The sequence below is a fragment of the Mus musculus genome, chromosome 19, assembly GCF_000001635.26.
Source record: "Mus musculus strain C57BL/6J chromosome 19, GRCm38.p6 C57BL/6J".
Classification (NCBI taxonomy): domain Eukaryota; kingdom Metazoa; phylum Chordata; class Mammalia; order Rodentia; family Muridae; genus Mus; species Mus musculus.
Genome location: NC_000085.6, coordinates 43,660,323 through 43,679,727, shown reverse-complemented (window position 1 = coordinate 43,679,727; position 19,405 = coordinate 43,660,323). Strand labels below are relative to the sequence as shown.

At 48.2% G+C, this 19,405-nt stretch overlaps 1 protein-coding gene and 1 long non-coding RNA gene across 6 annotated transcripts; one reads left to right on the top strand and one right to left on the bottom strand.

The window, feature by feature from the left end:
• Positions 1 to 2,557: 2,557 nt before the first annotated feature.
• BC037704 (cDNA sequence BC037704) lies at positions 2,558 to 4,550 on the bottom strand. Its single transcript, NR_045645.1, has one exon. It is a non-coding gene; the product is annotated as a cDNA sequence BC037704 (long non-coding RNA).
• Positions 4,551 to 4,721: 171 nt separating this feature from the next.
• On the top strand, positions 4,722 to 15,927 carry Slc25a28 (solute carrier family 25, member 28). Of its 5 annotated transcripts, none has more exons than XR_386475.4 (4): positions 4,722 to 5,252; positions 12,585 to 13,084; positions 13,900 to 13,956; positions 15,085 to 15,927. XR_386475.4 is itself a non-coding variant. In NM_145156.1 (4 exons), exons 1-4 carry the CDS (start codon positions 4,962 to 4,964, stop codon positions 15,600 to 15,602), a joined length of 1,095 nt encoding a protein of 364 aa, NP_660138.1. In that variant the 5' UTR covers positions 4,847 to 4,961; the 3' UTR covers positions 15,603 to 15,927. The 5 variants fall into 5 exon arrangements, 4 of the variants coding, with proteins under 4 accessions (NP_660138.1, NP_001343873.1, XP_017173691.1 ...); NM_145156.1 differs by having other exon boundaries at positions 4,847 to 5,252; positions 12,585 to 12,813; XM_017318202.2 differs by lacking the exon at positions 4,722 to 5,252 and adding an exon at positions 9,502 to 9,584 and having other exon boundaries at positions 12,585 to 12,813.
• The last annotated feature ends 3,478 nt before the right edge of the window (positions 15,928 to 19,405 follow it).

Here is a 19,405-nt window from a genome sequence, read left to right as displayed (position 1 = left end):
AAAGCTCTTCCTCCCTGCGCTTCCTTCCTTCCCCATTCTGACTAGCTCAGTTAAGTCAGTTTGTTACAGACTTGATCGAGAGAGGAAGTAGGCTGGGTTCTTACTGTAGAATGAGATGGAATAGTCAGGTCTGGTCTCACAGCCCTTCCCCAGGGGACAGCAGCAAGAAGATCTTAAAGCCTGCCTTGACTATGAAATGGGTTTGAGGCCAGCCTGGGACACTTAGGGAGATCTTGTCTCAAAATAAAAAGCGAAGGAGAGGAAAGGCTCACACTGAAGCTCAGAGGGAGAACATTTGTCTGAATGCACAAACTCCAGGTTAAATCTCTCCTACTACAAAAGCAGAAGCAGTCAGTAAGTCTATCTTCTTTGTAGAAATAAACATCAAAAGGAAGGCCTTGTGTGACTAATAGGACTTACAAAAACCTGCAGTTGCTTGTGGGGTGGACTTAGTTACAAGATTTGTAACATTTTCATCAACACAATATGGATATTGAAATTAAGTGAGCAAAAAGAGTGACAAGCTTTGTGCTTAGCAAAAATGAGCAGGTGTCTTCCATGCCAAGGCTCCTGTGTCCCAGCTTAGTTTGAAGAGAGTTATGAAATAAAACTCCCTACCAAACGCAACCAACGAAATAAATAGTTTTCCTCCGTTTGAGTCTGAGTTATAGCTGCCTACTCTGCATATTTCACATAAGTGGAATTCCGTGTGTTTTTGCTTTTGCCTTCCTTCATGAGACAGAAGGTTTGCAAGGCTTGTTCACTACACAGCAGGAATCAGCAAGTTCCTCTTGCAGAGCCAAACTGTAGTCGCTGTGTTTATATATTGTATAAACATGGAATTGATCTATTTTTCTACGGATGGATGTCTGTGATGCATATACCTTTTGCCTGCTGTGGGAGGGTCCACTATTAGCCTGTGTGCACTTACCTCCAACTCTCCTGGATCCGGATCTAGCAGTGAAATTGCTAAGTCACACAGCGCTGCAACTTTAGGATTCAGTCCCCTTTCTTTCAGCATGGTTTCCAGGGTCAAATTCAGGTTGTCTGGCTTGACCAGCAAGCTCCTTTACTCTGAGCCACCTCACCGAGCCCAGTTTAAACTTTTGATGACTCACCAAACTGAGAGACAGTGGCTTGCATATTCTCAACATCAATGGGTGAGAGTTCCAATTTCTCCACGCCTTCAATAAAGGTTGTTACTTTCAGAAGTCATAGAAATAACACAAAAAGCCGGGTGTGGTGGCGTACACCTTTAATCCCAGCACTCGGGAGGCAGAGGCAGGCGGATTTCTGAGTTTGAGGCCAGCCTGGTCTACAAAGTGAGTTCCAGGACAGCCGGGGCTACACAGAGAAACCCTGTCTCGAAAAACCAAAAAAAAAAAAAAAAAAAAAACACACAGAAAATATAAAACTTAAGACCTAAGTAGGACCGTTCACCCAAAGATAAAATATTTATTTAAAGTAGCAGGGCAGTGCTTTTGCAGCACATTCTTAACTCTCATCACAAAAAAGAAAAAGTATAAATCCTGACCATCCTAATACCAGGATAAGTTAGACACAGCTCCTACCTGAATGAGATCACTTTCTGATCTCGGGGAACAGAGTAACATATCCTTTGAAAGTAGGCAGGGGTGGGCTAGGTGACATAAATTAAAAACACACTGCTCCACAGACACACACACACATAGGAGAGGGGGGCAGGAAAGAATATCTAATAGGGCCAAAAAATAAATTTTGCCCTATTAGATATTTCCATTTTAATGGAAACATATTTAAATCGGGAATGACATGAAGTCTACAATTGTGCGTAAAGGAGGGAAAACTTGCCAACACTAGGATCCCTTGACAATTGGGAGGTTATTTTATCCCTTAGGAGTGAATCAGCAAAGTGAAGAGTGGGTGAGGTCACCCTTTCTTTCGTAAAGGTAGGAGTGTTTGAGAAACACGGAAAGAACTGCCTCGCTTCAATGGCTTTTCCAGGAGAAAGATTTTCGTTTTTCTTTAGACTTACTCATTTTAAGTGTATGTGCACCACCTGCACGCTTGTGGTGCAGGGATCAGAAAAGGATGTTGGATCCTCTGGAACTGGGTTTATGGAAAGTGAGAACCACCGAATGGGTGCTAGTGAGCAAACCCAGTCCTCTGTGACAAGTTTTGTGTTTGTTTAGTTTTTAGTTTTTTGAGACAATGTTTCTGAGGTAGCCCTGGCTGTCCTGGGATTCACTCTATAAACTGGGCTGGCCTTGAACTCTGAGATCCTCCTGCCTCTGTCTCTGGAGTGCTGTGACTAAAGGTGAACCTCACCACCACTTGGCTGCAACAAGTGTTCTTAAGCACTGAGCCATCTCTCCAGCTCCTCCATGAAGGCCCAGGACAGATTCCACACAGAGAACAGGAGTCAGCTTCTCTTGGAACTCTTTCCCACATATCCTTCAGAAGGCTTCCTCTATAGTTTCCAGACTTAAAAAAAGTCCCCTCTCCTTTTGTTGACCACCCTATGAGATCACAAGTTCTCATGGTCATCTCTGTGACAGTAAAGACATCAGACTTATTGTCATGTTTGGCTTCAGAAGTCAGCCTCATTTTATTCTCTACCCATTTCATGCAGGGTACAATGTCAGCTGGGGAGCACGGGAGGACCCTCAAGAACAAACCTTTTGAATTTTAAAAGGGAAAGAGAAGAAATGCATTCTAGGGAAGTGCCCATATAAAAGTCAGCTGTGGAAGCAAATACATTAACCCCGAGTAATAAACGTGTCTCCCCCGAGGGTAGTTAGGGTGGTTGTAACCCGTTTCTCCTTCTACAAGGCTCTTCTCCCTATCTTTCATCACTGACCCTTGCTTGCCACTCTCTGTGCCATCCGTCTCTAGGTAGACAGAACCACCCTGCCACACTGCAGTGAGTGGCTGGACATTCCCTAGCTCTCCAATGCCACAAAAACAAGCAAGTAGGCTAGGCAAAACAGAAAGAAGGCCCCTGGGAGGAAAATGAGTTTGGAATGGCAAACTTCTGCACTGTATTAAAGACTGTTAATAAACATTTCCGCCTCCAGGGATGCTCCACTTCAGTAGCTAGCAAGGTGAAAGAGACTTAGAAATCTAAAGGCTGGTATCTGGAGTCTTTCCTGGGGGAGAAAGTTCTAAGGTGTGGGTCACTGTAGGACAATGTAGAGTATTATTTCTCACCATGAGAAGTCATTGAACTGAGATGATCATTTTAGGACCATAAAAAAGTAAATATGATAAGAAGAGACGGGATATAGCAGGCATTGTCATTAATTTGTCAGGGAAGAAAATTGATATTTTAACAGGACTGGGGGGTGGAGGCTTTTTTGAGATCTATTCATCTCTCAGAGAAAAGTGCAGGGTAGCAAGAAGTCTGTATATGATGTGGGGAAGAATTCTTAACCCGAGGTTAACGGAATCTCCTTCACGCTGAAACCCGAAATAAAAAGCAGTTTTGTGTGTGACTGGGGATGGGGTTGGGAACTTAAGAGCTTTATTTTCCAAGAGATCACGACACAAACGTTAGTAACTACTGCCAAAGATTAGTTGAAAGACCCGTCCGCCGAAGGGCTAAGCTTTAGAGAGGAAATGGAAAAGCCTCCAACCGTTCTAAGGAAGCGCTACGAAAAGATGGAAAAGTTTGCAATTGCGTCATCATCTCATTAAAATAGGTTGTAAAGGCAGAGCTAGAAACTGGGGAAGCGTGTGCAAACACGCTGCTGAGAAGGGAGCCTGAGGTAGCCTGCAGAACCAGCGAGCGGAAAGGGGCCCTCGCTCCTCAGTAGAGGCTGAGGCTCGAGAGTCGCTTCAGTGCCCGCTTCTGCTCAAGGTAGTGGCCCTGAGGACCAGACGTCCCTAGCATCGTTTTACAACCGGGGAGCGGTTCTCAAGAAGCAGCAGCTCAGCGGTCCCGGAGAGAGAGAGCGGACAGCCATCAGACCCGGTGGAGTTTATCAGCAAGCGAGCTCGGGATACGAAGTTCAAGTGTATGTCTCGGAACAAGCTCCACTCCCAGGCATCAGCAGTTGCTCTGCCGCGATTGGGATGGTGCTCCAAGACCCTGACACCTGTCGTCGCCTCCGAACCATCCCATTTCGCCTTCTCCTTTCCCAACGCAGAGTCCACCCAATGAGAGCTCATCGGTCCACCCACTGGAGGGTTCACTAGGCGGCTTTGGGTGGGAGGCCCAAGGCGAGCGGATCTGCGCTGATGGCACACCACTCCAGAGCCACCCGAGGCTCACAGCCGATCTCCCCTAGCGGCGGGTTGGGCCGTGCCAGGGGACGCAGGGTCCGGGCTGACTCCGCCCCCGCCTGAGATCCCGCGGGAACAGTCGCACCGTGCTACTCGACACCCGGTGCACGCCAGAGCACGCGTCCTAACGGCAACCGACAGCGGTTTGACCTTGAAGGTCTGGCTGGCACCGCCCCCTCTCCCCGGCAGTCCCGACCGCCACGCACGCCGCGCCGGGGTACAGCCGGGAGCCGGTCCCTGTCCTCCAGGCGCTTCTCTCCACATCCAATGGAAGAACGAAGTGGTTCGGGCCAATGGCCACCGCCAAAGTAGCTAGAGCGGTTGAGCCTATCAAAGTTCAGCTTTACGTTTCTCCCGCCTCCGAAACGCTAGGGGCGGGTCGATCGGGCAAGTCCGCCAATCAAGAGCCAATAAACAAGACGCTTCCAAGATCAAAGGGGAAGGGGTGGGACCTACGGGACTAATGACAAGCTATCTGACGAATAACACAGATACATTTTGGCTCCGTAAAAAGGGGGCGGAGACACGTTAGGGCCTACACCAATGGCTGTCTGGGGGGCGTGTCCTCGGGGCCAAGCGGGAGCCGGAGGCCCCGGGCTCTCTGGGCCGCGCCTGAGGCGGACGCAACGGGGCCGGGGGGCGGCGGCAGTGGTGGCGGCAGCGGCGGCGCGTGTGGGCGCCGCGGCTGGCCGAAGTGGATGGAGTTGGAGGGGCGGAGTGCAGGCGGCGTGGCGGGAGGACCAGCTGCTGGGCCCGGGCGGAGCCCCGGGGAGTCGGCGCTGCTGGACGGGTGGCTGCAGCGGGGCGTGGGCCGGGGGGCCGGCGGCGGGGAGGCGGGGGCCTATCAGCCCCCTGTACGGCTGGATCCGGAGTCCGGCCCGGAATACGAAGCGCTGCCGGCTGGAGCCACTGTCACCACGCACATGGTGGCGGGCGCCGTGGCAGGGATCCTGGAGCATTGCGTGATGTACCCGATCGACTGCGTCAAGGTGAGACCTGGACCAGGCTGCGAACCGGACCTGGGGCTGACCCGACCCTGAACCTTGTTTAGAGCCAGAATCCCAACTGAGACCCAGAGCTGATAGGTTTCTTCCTGGCTCCTACCTCTACACACGGTTTGAGCCAATACTCCGTGCAAGCAAAGTCCTGGCTGGTAGATGAGCTCAGTCAGGAACCAGGACTTACTTCTAACGGTCAGTGAGGCGAAGCAAAAATCTTGTCAGCCAAAGACTTGATCCCGATTGGGACTAAGCAGGGATGGGATGGGATTGGGGGGGGGGGATCCCGAAGCACAGGTAAGTCTATAACAAACCAGCTGGCATGAAATCAGACGGTGAACTCTATCCGATAGCTTGGGTTGAGATGTGCTTCGGGTCGGCGCTTTCACAAGCTCCTTGCTGCGTCTTTCCTTTAAAGTGACGGGGCAGGAACCGGAATCTGGGATCTCTCAGCTAGATAAAAGTACGTATTAAATCTTAACCTGGGAGTGGTTGAAAAAAAAATCATTGTGCAGTCAAAAGTGAGAGTTCCAGACTGGAATGGATGTGGGAATAAGGCATGTTAAGAAAAACGGTTTCGGTTTCTCTGCGAGGCAAGATTGGTAGCCCATCTATTTCCTGAACGTAAAAATTGAGCTGGGACTAAGATTCTATGTTGAGGGAGCAAGTGCATCAGCCCCTTACACAACAGAGGTGAAACTGATAGTCTCTTTCGTTGGGCCCCTGAATTTGACAAAAAGGAAAACAGCTGGAGGGAAGTGTGATGATATTAGAAAGCAGATGTGGAGAAACAGAATGAGATTATCAGGGTACGCTCAGGGCTGGACGTAAAGCCAACTGCATCCACAACCAAGCAGGACGGTTAATACACATACAGGTCAGGTCTCTGGGAAGAAGCCTGGGGGAAAATGGAAACATTGTTTTTCCTTGCTGTTCTTAGACTTGTGCTTGAGTCGAGATGCCAGCTACTGAAAGGGCAGTAACTTCAAGGGGGTTCTTGAAATCGTCGATGCTTTCTTTACACCACTTGTGTAGGCACTGGCCTGTCAGCTCTTTGATGGATGCTTTCCCGTTTAGGATAGCATCCACGTCAGCCATGCAAAAATCACTTTCTTCTGCTTGCCCCTGGATTCAGTACTGTTTTGCATTTTCATTTGTAAAGTGGATAAGGAACTAGGGAAAGTGCTCCCGAGGTTTTGTGAATGAGTTTGGGTGATGGAGAGAGAGTTCCTGAACTTTTGTGAATGGCATTGAGTTGGCCAGGGTTTTCAGTACACTCCAGGTTAGCTCCTAGCAGGCTAAGTGCACCTGACTGAGGTAAACATGAGCATTTTAAATGTCCTTGCCACTGGAGAGAACTAGACCGTGACCTGGAGTTAAGGCTGGAGGTGTTCCTTGGGTAGCAGCGTTTCCCAGATAACGTGCTGTGACTTACCTTAAAAGAAAGAATAAAGCCTGTATGAGAGAAATCACTAATGAGCTGTAAAAACGAACATATAGAAATAACAGTGAGTCAAACATTTATCAGAGAGACTGTAGGTTGGATGTCTTGAGTTAATGAAAGCTATATATCCAAAAGTTAAGCTTCAGAGTTACCTCCCTCATCTCCGACTACAGCAGAGGGGTCTGGAGTGCTGTGTTCAGGATAAGTATCATGTGGAAGACAGATCAGAGGAAGCAATAGAATTATTTAGTGGAATGCAGTGTGATAATCTCCAATTTAAAAATGTTACTATTGCGATTGGAAAGGCGGCTCCGGTAATCGTCTGTTACCGGTCATGTGAAAATCCAGGCATGGTAGTCCTTGTATATAATCCCAGTGTTGGGGAAGTAGAGGCAGTCAGATCCTTGGAGCTCACCAGCTAGCTAGTGTAGGCAAATCCACGAGTCCAGGTAAGAGAACCTGTCTCAACGCTGAGTGCCTTTAATTCCAGCACCCAGGAGGCAGAGACAGGCAGATCAAGTTCCAGAATCCGGTCTGTGTAGTAAGACCCTGTTTCAATAAATGAACAAGGTGGGAAGTGACTGAGGAAGATGCCCAACGTCCTGCCCCACACACATTCCCAGGTTTGCACATAATCCAAACAAACATGAACCTGAGCCACACGGAAAGGAAAGAAAGATATGTTACCACTACCAGTCAATTTGATACTTGTATTGTTACAAAATAGTAAGACTTCTCCTTACTTTATAATGCCCTTTTGGCTTTAAACAGTTTTATGAATTCCCTTGTTAGATATGCCAATAGAGCCAGGTGTTAGTGACTCATGCTTTTAATCCCAGCATTTAGAAGGCAGAGGTAGGCAGATCTCTGTGAGTTTGTGGCTAGCCTGGTCTACACAGTTAGTTCCAGGATATCCAGGACTACACAGAGAAACTCTAGCTCAAAAAGAAGGGGGAGGTAGTGGACGAAGTCAAGGAGGAGGAAGAGGAGGAGGAGGATAAAGAAGAATCGGGGGGTGGGGGGAGAAGGGGAAGAAGAAATGCCTCTAGCATATCCTTAGTGAGGGCAAAAAGAATCAATCAAAAGATGATGCAGCAACAGAGACCACTCAGAATCTACGATGGCACACCAGAATGGCCATAGTGCCTGCTCTCTAAACATGAGGAAGGGCTGGCAAATACAATCCCTGGCTTACTTCCCAGGTGAGAGAACACGAGAGAAAGAGAAGGAAGGGGTTCCAAGGCGTGTTACAGACAGGAGGATTACTGGAGTTGTGTCTAGTCTTCCAAGGTTAACTACTAATATTTCCTAATCACCTACATATGCTTTGGGATTTGTATTTTTAAAGAAATTGACTGTACAGTTTTACAGTCTAGCCTCTAAACCCTACTCTAAAGAACTGGTTGTTTGATTTGAAGGACAAATGACTAAGAGTCTTCAAAAATGCAAATGTTTATCTCCGAAGAATCATTTCTCCTTGCTGTTGATGCTGGGAATTAAAAGGACAGCCCGGTCTGAGCTAGTGTCCTAACAGCTAATGTTTGCGTGAGGCATGAATGTAACTGAAACCCCTGCCCTTAGAACGGGCTTCCTGGCTCACTTGTCCCCTCACGGCTGTGCTGTTCTCCCCGTGGATGGTGGAGAAGAAGCAGCCCAGCCAGACTCCATGGCTGGACTGCAAACAGGTATCAGTGTTGGGGCTGAAAAGGACAGCACAGCGTCTGCCACCGAATGCTGACGTCGTCTCTTGGCATGCTGGCCTATGTATCCCTAGCCACTTATCAGGGTCAAGTTGACTGAAAATATCCTTGGGAAAGACCCTGGGAAGTCAACATAACCTTGCCTGGCCACAGTTATCAAGCCAGCTATTTCCATGATCATAATAGGGAGGTTTGGGAATCCAGATAAATTGCAATTTCCTTTTCTGGCTGCCTCTCTTGTGCAGGGGACCATTTTGGGCTGCAGTAGTGAAGAAGAGAGGAAAGGCTTTTTCCTTTGCTGAGGAAAAGAGTAGAGAGAAGATTTTCTTGTACATCAGATGTAAAGGTTCTCTTTATACATCCACCCGTGAAAGGTTAGGAAATACAACCTCTGACTTATGTTTTCTCACACTTCATAGTGATAACTAAGGATCAATACATGCCAGTCATTGCTAGTCTCCAGCATGGTGTGAAGTCCTTATTTCATAGATGAGGAAAGGCTCGGAGAACAGTTAAGCAACTTGTCAAAGGTCACAGAGTCTTATGTGGCAGAGCCGTGATTTGAGTTCGGCCTGTGACTCATCAGCCTTCCTTATAGCTTCCCAAAAGCAGGTTTCAGGAACCAAGCAAGCTAAAGAGTCAGAGTGGAGCTCACATGTGAATGTATAACCCTTAGAGTTACAGCGAGTGTGCAGTGCAAATCACTGTAGCCCAGACAAACCTCGCAGTAAACACTCACACATGCCAGCTTTAGAATTGAGCCTGGTTTATTACTGGCTGGGGACTGATTAGTTGCCCTTGTGAAGTGATGCATACAGACATGAACAAATACATTTTACAATCATGTTTTAATGATCAAAATGCTTATGTTTATAGTACTTCATAAATTACAATTTTTACATGCCTTGTTTCTTACTATCCATATAGCATGGCAGTTTTCTTTTTCTATGAGCACTTTTTAGATTATTTTATTTTTATCTGTCTTAGTGTTTTGTCTGCATATCTGTCTGAGCACCGTGTGAGTGCCTGGTGCCCATGGAGATGAGAAGGGCGTCTGGAACTGGAGTTATGGATGGTTGTGAGTTGCTGTGTTGGTGCTGGGAATCAAACCCATTCCCTCTGCAAGAACAAGTGCTCCTAACTGCTGGACTATTTTTCCAGGCCTGCATGATATACACGGTGAGAGAAGTTGAGTAACGAAGTTAAGACTGAGCGTGCCCAGCAAAGCTGGCATTCGGACCAGGCTTCCTGTAGACAGCAGCAAAGCACCAAACCCCTCCACTTTTTTGTTTGTTTGTTTATTTGTTTGAGACAGGGTTTCTCTGTGTAGCTCTTGCTGTCTTGTAACTCACACCGTAAACCAGGCTGGCCTTGAAGTCAGAGATCCCTCTGCCTCAGGCTCTGAGAGCTGGGATTAAAGGTGTGTGCCACCACCGCCCGGCTTACTTAGCTTCTCTTCAGTACTAGGTAGTGGTGTTTGGTTTTGTTTGTTTCATACTATAGCTTTTTATATGTTCTTAGTTCATGATTCTGCAAAAACCCATATTTATTGACTCAAAAATCTGGGCATCCATATTCATTCTTGTATTTGAACTATTTTATGCCTGTGCCTGTTTTGTTTGCATAGGGCTGCACTGTCATTGAGTTAGATCTGATTATGTTTGTGAAATGTTAGGAGTAACTTCCACACAGTCCAGTTTCCTCTTGGGGATGAAGAGTTCTCTGAGGCCAGAATCTTTCATCACTGCTTGCCTCACACGCCCTTGACTGCAGCAGGCCACTGCGGTTTCTCATTCCTCGCGTAAAAGACCGGTTCCAAACAGACTTAGGGAAGTATGGGTTGTGAAGCCACCAGGCCCAGATTAAATCACACCCTTTGGATAGTTTGAGAGCAGGAGACTGAATGTCCATTGTGATAAGGTGATATGTGATATTTCTGATTGAACGTCCAATAATGAACAATTTAAGCATGCAGAGTTTTTGTTAGTAGCAGACAGGAGACAATTAACTCCAGAGGAATGTGGATTGCTTGCGGCTAACCAGGACCTGTTAATCTGGTTAGTTTCTCTTCCATGCTTTTGAGAAAGGGCCTGATTCTTGGATCCCGGTTGGCTAGCTTGAGTCAGGCAGATTCAGGCTTTTGAATCTAAATAGTGATTAGAATGAAGCTGGAGTTTAAACTGTCACTGGCCATCAGTTGCCCCTGTTGGCTCACTAGTGGCTGTAGTTGGTATTTTCTGAACTGTGAGGACATGTCTGACAGTAGGTCATTCATTTACGAGACAGACACGTCCTGGGGTTCCTGGGCTCTTAGGCTCCATTCTGCCTTAGCTTGGAAGTATGTCAGTAGACAAAAGATTTTTGTGTAAAAACACACTTCAAAGAAGGTGTAATGAGATGGATTTCCAATTTCTTTTAAAGATTTATTTTTAGTTTTAGAACTGAATATGTGTTTGTGGAGGGGAGAGTATGTCTATATGGAGTCCAAAAAGAAGGCATTGGCTCCCCTGAGCCAGAGTTCCAGTTAAGAATCACCCAACATGAGTACTGGGAACTGAATTTAAGTCCTCTGAAAGAGCAGCATAGGTTTGTAACCACTGAGAGCCAGAGAGAGAGAGAGAGAGAGAGAGAGAGAGAGAGAGAGAGAGAGAGAGAGAGAGAGAGAGAGAGAGATTGCTTTTCTATAGCACACCTACCTTTGGGAGTCAGAAGACCACTCGTGGGAATCAGTTCTCTCCTTATGCAGTGTGGATTCTAAGGACCAGATTCAGGTTGACAGCCTGGAGGACAAGCGACTTTACTCACTGAGACGTCTCACTGGCTCGGAGGCCTGAAATTCAGTAAACTTTGTGGATATTATTTTCTTTCTTCCTCCCTCCCTCCCTCCCTTCTTTCCTTCCTTTTTTCAAGACAGGGTTTCTCTTTAAAGCTCTGGTTCTCCTGGAACTCACTCTATAAGCCAGGGTAGCCTCAAACTCCTGAGCTCACCTGTCCTGAGTGCTGGGATTCAGTCCCAGCCATCTTACTCTGGCTGTCTACAGGTGTCTACTACACGCTCTCATCCCAGTCACCGACTCTTCAAAGACGGTGTTTCACAGAGACTGGTCTTTATTTGCCAAGGCCATTTTGAGGATCCAGTCAATTTAGATGAGAACTCTGAATGGGCCTTCAGTTTTAAAGATTAGTTAGGTCCCCATCTTCTACAGTTTGGGGCGACTTCTTTCCCAGGAGCAGCATCTATTGGGAATTAATTTCTAGTAAGACTCTAACATGCAGACCCAGCTGCCAAAGCCACACAGTCTGAAAAGATATCAAAAGGTAGGCCGCCCTCTTGTTAGTCTATGTGGTCAGGAAGCAGGGCCAGGGCTGAGCTTTAGAATATAGGACCGAGTGTGCTGGAGACAGTAGTTATTTGAATTAAGGTTTAGTTTTATTTTCATTATGTATATGTTCCTGGGTGTAGGTGGTTGTGTATGAATGAATGTATGAATGCAAATAACCACAGAGTCCAGAAAAGAGTATTTCCAGAAAAGATCCCTTGGAGCTAAAGTTACAGGCGATTGTGAGCCACCCAACGTGGGAACTGAACTCAGGCCCTCTGTAAGAGTAGTACGTGCAGGCTGGAAAGAGGGCTCCATGGTTAAGAGCATTGATTGCTCTTTCAGAGGTCTTGATTTCAATTCTCAGCAACCACGTGGTGGCTCACAACCATCTGGACTGAGATTGGTGCCCTCTTCTGGCCTGCAGACATACATGAAGGCAGAACACTGTATATATAATAAATAAATCTTTTTTAAAGTGGGGGGTAGTACATGCTCTTAATGACTGCACCAGCTCTCTAGCCTGATCTCTAAACTTAGGTGAGTTTATTAAGGTGAAACAGCAACTTTGGGAATCTCAGACTTGGTATTATCACTGGGGCACTGGGTCATTTTGGAGTTGCAGAGTGTTGCCAATAGGCAGTGTTCTCTAGGGATGTAATGGTGTTCTGCTTTTTGGCTGTGGATGACTAGAGGAAGAAAGGTCCAAGGCTTGGAAAGATGACTCATAGATTCGGGAAGTTGTAAAGGCTGGGCGCCCAATGTCACTCCCACAGGCTTACCCTGTGCCTGGGGCCGGAGGGATGGGGTAGATGAGAAGTTACAATCGCCGCCTTTGCTCTTTTTGCTGTAATTTCAGACCCGGATGCAGAGCCTACAGCCTGACCCAGCCGCCCGCTATCGGAACGTGTTGGAGGCTCTCTGGAGAATCATGAGGACAGAGGGCCTGTGGAGGCCCATGCGGGGGCTGAACGTCACAGCAACAGGCGCGGGGCCTGCCCACGCCCTCTATTTTGCCTGCTACGAAAAGTTAAAAAAGACATTGAGTGACGTAATCCACCCAGGGGGCAATAGCCATATTGCCAATGGTATTGAGCCTTCCTGTGCTGGTCCCCACTTCCCAAACTCTCTAGGCTTTGCTGCTGTCAGTGCTTCCCAGCCTCGCATGGTTTGGAGCTGCAGCTTTGGGCTGGGGTAGGCCAGATTATAGGGGAGGGACCTCCAAACCTGACGTGCTCGGACAGCGGGCTGCTTCAACCCCACTCCTCCTATGGGGCGCCTCAGCAAAGGTCACAGTGTCCTCCCTTACCACCAGCTTGACTTTCCTCTCATCTCCCTGGCATCAGCTTCGAATGCCTGGTAATGTGGAGACACACTGAACTCCCCCACTATGTATTTCTTGGTAGTTGGGTGGTACCCTACTTCTCAGGGCAGGATTGGAGGTGACCCAGCTACTCTCAAGGATGTCATTAATGGAGCCCCAGCTCTTCCCCTCACCCTTTCAGGGTCCAACCTGACCAGAGGCACTGGTGTCGTCGAGGACACGACAAAGCCTTGACAAATGGATGGGGATGGGGTCAAGGGACTGTTTGGAGAAGCCAGATGTTTTAGGCGTTGGGTGGAAATGAAGACATAGCAATACAAGGTTGAAGACAGAGTCATGTTGAGTGTAGAGTCGGGATAGTGGTTTAGGGCCAAAAGGGAAGGTCTGGATGGGCCAGCGATAGAACGATAGGATTTGGAGATAGGTTGGGCAGCTTGCAGGCAGTCAGAGAAGCAGCAGATTAGATTATGAGGTTCCGACTATCTGCCCCCCCTTCTCCCTGCACCGGTGGCCATTGTGCTGGCATGCCTCGCCAGAAGTGCATCTGCTTCCTGCCAGGACATAACTGCATTTATTCTTAGACTCCCCTACTGAAAACACCTGGGCTCTCATCTTTGCTCTTTTCGGGCCTTCCTGTCAGATATGGAATGTGCAGTGATGACATTGTTAATTGAGGGGTATACCTTCCTTTCTGGGAGCAGGAGTCAGGAGCAGTGGGTTCTGAAACCACCTCTTGGACTGACTCTTAACCTTCCTTCCCTAACCTGTGAGTCACTCACCTTCACCTGGGGCCTCAGCGCATCGCTCCCCCTCTCGGCCTGACATGTGGCAGTTGTTTTCTCCTTTGCAGGTGCAGCCGGATGTGTGGCGACATTACTTCATGATGCAGCCATGAATCCAGCGGAAGGTAAAGATCCTTCAGCCGTCTTCTGGGCAGCTGAGTCTTCATGCCTGGTTCTGGTTCTGGTTCTGTCTCGCAAAGAAAACCGGGGCACAATTTTTGTGGCAAATCCTCTTATTTGTACCACTAGATGGCGCTCCCTCCCTCCGCATGTTCAGGACTTGAGGGGGCTTGCCTCTGTTACTGAGGCAGCATAGTCTTTGGGATTTAATTCATCTTCAGGGCTTTCTTGGAATAAGTGACGGCTCTGTTGGCTTAGCCTGGCCTTTCCTAGAAGTCTGCTTTGTAGTATATTTGATCTCTGATTTGTTTCAAATTATTTTGTGTTTCTTCAAAGAATGTAGGTCTTTTAAAATTTATAATTTTAAAATATAAAGTATTGCACATACTGGAATGTAGACAAAAGGGAAAGACCAAATTGTATACTTTAACCCTTTCTTGCTACTAGGGTAGTAGCTTTTTGGGTGGAGAGAAATTTTCCCAAAACATTCGGTGAGAATTGAGGTGATCAGCCAACGGTTAGGGGCCATGTTTCTTCAGCTTAGTAGGTCTGGCAAGACTGGGATGTAAACAGCTAAAGTTAGCTAGAGGTGCACAGAACTCAAGCCATGTTATGTGTCTAAGGGAACAGGGAATGCTAGGAACTGAAGCCAGCGCTTCTCAAATCAGAACTGTGGTTTTTCATGGCAGCGTTTTCTTTCTTCTTTCACCTCCAGTCTCAGTTTTGAGTTCAGGGTTCCCATCATACCAAAGGGACGGAACTTGAGGGCTCTGCTCACTACGGTGTGCACTGCCACTGAGCCATCTGTGGTTGAGAAAGGTTAAGATAATACTAAGCTCTTCATTTCACAGAGACCCTCCCTCCGGGATTACTGAACTATAGATATGCTGGGTGTTAGCTGGTTGGTTTTAAAGAATTCCTACTAGGAGTGGGCTCATTTTAGAATTTTTCTTACTAACCCTTTCCTTCCTTCTCACTACAATAAGAGAAATACAGACTCTTAGGAAACTCACCATCCTTTGTTTTCTTCCCACCACATTGACGGATCTGCTGACTTGAAACCCTGAATTGGGATGCTCTGTCGCTGGCTGGTTGCTGCCCCGTTTCCCCTTCTCCTTCCTGGTGGCTCTCAGTCGTCAAGCAGAGGATGCAGATGTACAACTCGCCGTACCACCGCGTGACAGACTGTGTTCGGGCAGTGTGGCAAAATGAAGGGGCCGGGGCCTTTTACCGCAGCTACACGACCCAGCTGACCATGAATGTCCCCTTCCAAGCCATTCACTTCATGACCTATGAGTTCCTGCAAGAGCACTTTAACCCCCAGAGACGGTACAACCCCAGCTCCCATGTGCTCTGTGGGGCCTGCGCAGGAGCAGTAGCTGCCGCCGCCACAACCCCACTGGACGTTTGTAAAACACTGCTCAACACCCAGGAATCCCTGGCTTTGAACTCAAACATTACTGGACACATCACAGGCATGGCTAGTGCCTTCAGGACGGTCTATCAAGTAGGCGGGGTGACTGCTTACTTCCGAGGGGTGCAGGCCAGAGTCATTTACCAGATCCCCTCCACAGCCATCGCATGGTCTGTGTATGAATTTTTCAAATACCTAATCACAAAGCGGCAAGAGGAATGGAGGGCAGGCAAGTGAAGGGATGCTGAGTGGACCAGGGTCCGACCGCACGGCTGCATCCTGCCCTTCCAGCACATTCTCTGGCTGCTGGCACACTCCAGTCTCAAGAGGAGTTGGAAGGAGGGAGAGAGCTTGCTCCAGGCTGTAGTTGGCTAACACTAGTTCTTGCCAACATCTGTCGCCACTGTTGTCTTTCTTCCTGGGCTCTCTGCAAGTTGAGCAAAGCCCACCGCAGTACCTCTGCCACCGTCTCCACCCTGGGCCTGGCGACCTGCTCTAGACTGATGCAGAGGATAAGCAGCGCATCCCCTGGTTCCTAATTAAAAAGAAAAAAGCCTTTAAACGCTGTGTTGGGTTTGTCTTGCCAAAGGGGGCATGCAGTGCTGTATCTGACCTGACTCCAGGCTTAGTCAGGAGGGTTTGCGTGTCTGTAGATTGGTTTCCACCGACTCGAGGTGATTTAGGAGGTTTAGGGCCGTCTCCCTTGTCCAAGTCTGCTTCAAGGATCTCCCTTCCCTCAGCAGGTGCCTCCTCCCATTGGCGCCTTTCCAGTAGTCAGTCAGGGCCTGGGGCTGATGCTGGTTCTGCCTGAGCAGTGACTTCACCTTCTAATACACTTACTGAGTTTAGTTCTTCATTGAGACTGCACGTCCTGAAGAAGATTGTGTGACAAGACTTGGCTGGACTTTTAATCTGTTTAGTGTTTATTTTGAGATCCTGGAGAGAGCCCAGGGCCTCCTGAGTGTCAGGCCTGTGTTTACCTCTGAGAGTCGTCCTCAGCCTACCTGAAGGTTTTACAAGGTACTTGAACATACATGATCTCATTTAGTTCTGACAAAGTAGTGAGGTAGGCTTTGACTGACAGGAGCTCTGGGAGGCTGTGGTGTGCCCAAGGCCTCACAGTAGGCTCGGAACTGAGCTGAACAGGAAGGGGCTCTGACTAAAGAGCCACCTGCTGTCCATGTGGATGCTGTCTGGAGGTCTCTGAGGTAGGTGGGTCAGCTGCTAGCAAGAAGTCCACATTCATTTACCACTCAGTAGTGAGTATTTCTCAGGCCTCCATGGCTAGGGTAGAGATAAGAGCCTTAGACTTCGAGGAGAGACTTGTCTGCAGAAAGATGTATAAACAGACTAGAAAACAAGTGAGACCAAAAGAGTAGTTTAAACCTAGAATACCCCTGGAGGATGTGAGAATCCGAGTCTAGCTTGGGAGGACTGGAAGTAGACTTGGAAGAAATGACATCTAGGTGGCCCCAGGACAGATCAGCCAAATAGGGGGAAAGGGAGGGGAAGTGTGGAGGTGGGAGAGTAAGTAGTTTTTGGCACGGATGAGACTGGGTGAGGTTGCAGCTGGGAAGTGGAGCAAGGGCTGGGGCTTAGAGCAGTGCTCAGAGGTTCAGAGTTTATCCTAAGGCGAAGTGAAGCATTACAAAGTTTAAGTGAGGCAGGCGTGATCATACTCACCATTTAAACAGATCACTTGGGCTCCTGGAGACGGATTAAAGAGAGCAAGACCGGGCAGGCAAGCAGGCAAGGAGAAAGCTGTTAGACAGCAGCACGGTGGTCTCACGGGGACTGACGAGGCTGGAGCCATGTTAGGGTTGCAGCAGCAAGCAGACTTAGTTACAGAGTAAACCCTGCCATCTTTCTACCTGACAGCTCCTCAGGCATCCGTGGGGAACTGTGTCTGAGTGCACTGGCAACAGCTGTCACGCAGACAGCAGGGCCCGCCCCGTGCTCTGCTTAAGTAGGCTGCTGCCTCTCTGGTGTAGGGAGGGAAAGGGAAGATGTCCGGTGGTAGCCAGTGGAGCTAGGGTCGCCTGTGGATAAGAGCGCTCCCAGAGGTCATGCCAGGTGTTTACAGGAAAATGAGGGCGAGTAGCTGCTTCTCAGCATGGATGGAGCCACAGAGCAAAGGAGCGCTCTGTGGACTCGGTGTTGCAGTCAGCTTTTTGGGAATGCTGTTGGCACAGTGACAATAAGGCTCATATTTTCAGGGGATGAGGGGTAATGTCTGGAGAAACGGTGACCCCTATTCCCTCCAATTGGCTCTAATGCTGTTCACAAATGACAAAATTGTATAGAAATTACACAAGTGACCTTCCAACTTGCGGTTGTAATCTGGCTACTAGAAGATGTTTCACTTGGTATTTGGGTGAGGCCATAGGTTCTGGTGGGTCTGTCTAACTCTGAGACAGACAGAAACATGTTGTAGGGCCAAGGTCTCAGAGGCCAGAGACCTGAGTCATTTCTATTGAGTTCCCTACACCCAAGAGGCCTGTGGGTGTCTGGTGGCTCACAAGGTCCAGAGCCTTTTGGGTATGTGCTTTGAATATCCCCAAGGGGCCAGTTTCAGCACACTGCTACACACCAGGGAAGATGAAAAATAAACAACAATTTATTGAGAAATACCTCAGTTGGAGATATGAGACCGATGTGAATAAAGAACCCGGAAGTGACAGAGGACACCGCCATGGTTATGTGCTGGAGTCCACAGTGCTCAGGTAACAGAGAAGGGCGGGTAGCAAGGAAAAACACTTCTGTAGAAGCAAAACCATGCTAATGTGTGGGATTTAGAAAACGCGAGACAGAACGCATGTCTGACCCTTGAGAATATGGTGCTGATGTTGATGATGATGTTGATGTTGTTTTGCTGTCCTGGAGATAACCTAATGCATCACGCATGCTAGGCAAGCGCGCCACCACTGAGCTGCAGCCCCAACTCTGGCTCTTTTCCAGATAGGTTTCACTCTGTAGCCCAGGCTGGCCTCAAACTCACAATCTTCCTGTCTCGACCTCCCCAGTGCCATCAACCAGGCTAGTATATGATGCTTTGTTGTTGTTTTTCAGTGTGTAAGTTTGTATTTGAGAGTGTGTGTGTGTGTGTGTTGCTACTGCTGCAGGTTAAACCCAGGCCTTTGTGCATACTAAGAATCCTGCCACTGGGGCACAGCCATGGATATTTTCTATTAATTTTCAAAAGTGGGACTTCACTGCAGTCAGCTTCTAGATAATAGAATAAAACTCTATTTTCCCATGCCATTAGATTTCCTTCTACCACTTCAATATAAGTGGCCACACAACACTCTGCTATCTAATACATAAATGCAATCCGTTCTCTTGTATACTTTATCAGAAACAGCAGCAGTAGTTAGACTCTGCATGAGCAGCTAGAGATAGAGACGGGTGAGAGTGGAGAAGCAGCGGGAGTGGGTTCTGCCCGAGTCCACGGTGGAGGTGAGGCTGGGTGATCAGAATGTCGTTAAGGAAGTTCCTTAGAAGCAGCAAGTCTCCCCGCTCTTGCTTCTGTGTGTGGGAACTTGTGCCATCAGCAGTGTCGCACAGAAGCTCCTTCTGACAGAACGTCCACGGTATCCTGCTTTACTCGGGGATCCTCTCAGTCCCCTGCTCTTGCTGCCCCCGGAATAAAAGCCAGATTCATCACCAGGGCCCATATGGCCCAGCTCCTCTAACCCCAGCCTGCCTCCAGAAAGTGAGGTGCTAACTTCAGGCTGCAGCGTCTTCAAAGCTGGAAGTGTGCTTTCTGGGTCCACATTCATTACTTTAAAAGGCTTGATGGGCAGACCGTCTACACTGTCAGAAACGCCACACAGCAATTGTTGAGACTGGACACATGCGATACAGTGTTAGACCAGTGGGAGGAGATAGAGTCCTGTGGGGTCTCTCCATGCTCCACGAGTAGTCAGAGCTCCACAAACATCCTGGGGACCCCATCAGCAGCTCTCAGCATCCACATTCGCTTCACTCAGTCAGACAACCTTTCTTTAGAAATTGAGGCATTCAAGTCTCCCTATAATCTC

What these genes read in the sequence shown, in the direction of transcription:
- Slc25a28 (NM_145156.1), top strand. Translation starts at nt 4,962, where the DNA reads ATGGAGTTGGAGGGGCGGAGTGCAGGCGGCGTGGCGGGAGGACCAGCT. An exon ending in CAATAGCCATATTGCCAATG is followed by an intron (nt 12,814 to 13,899) that starts GTATTGAGCCTT and finishes TCTCCTTTGCAG; the next exon opens with GTGCAGCCGGATGTGTGGCG. An exon ending in AGCCATGAATCCAGCGGAAG is followed by an intron (nt 13,957 to 15,084) that starts GTAAAGATCCTT and finishes GGTGGCTCTCAG; the next exon opens with TCGTCAAGCAGAGGATGCAG.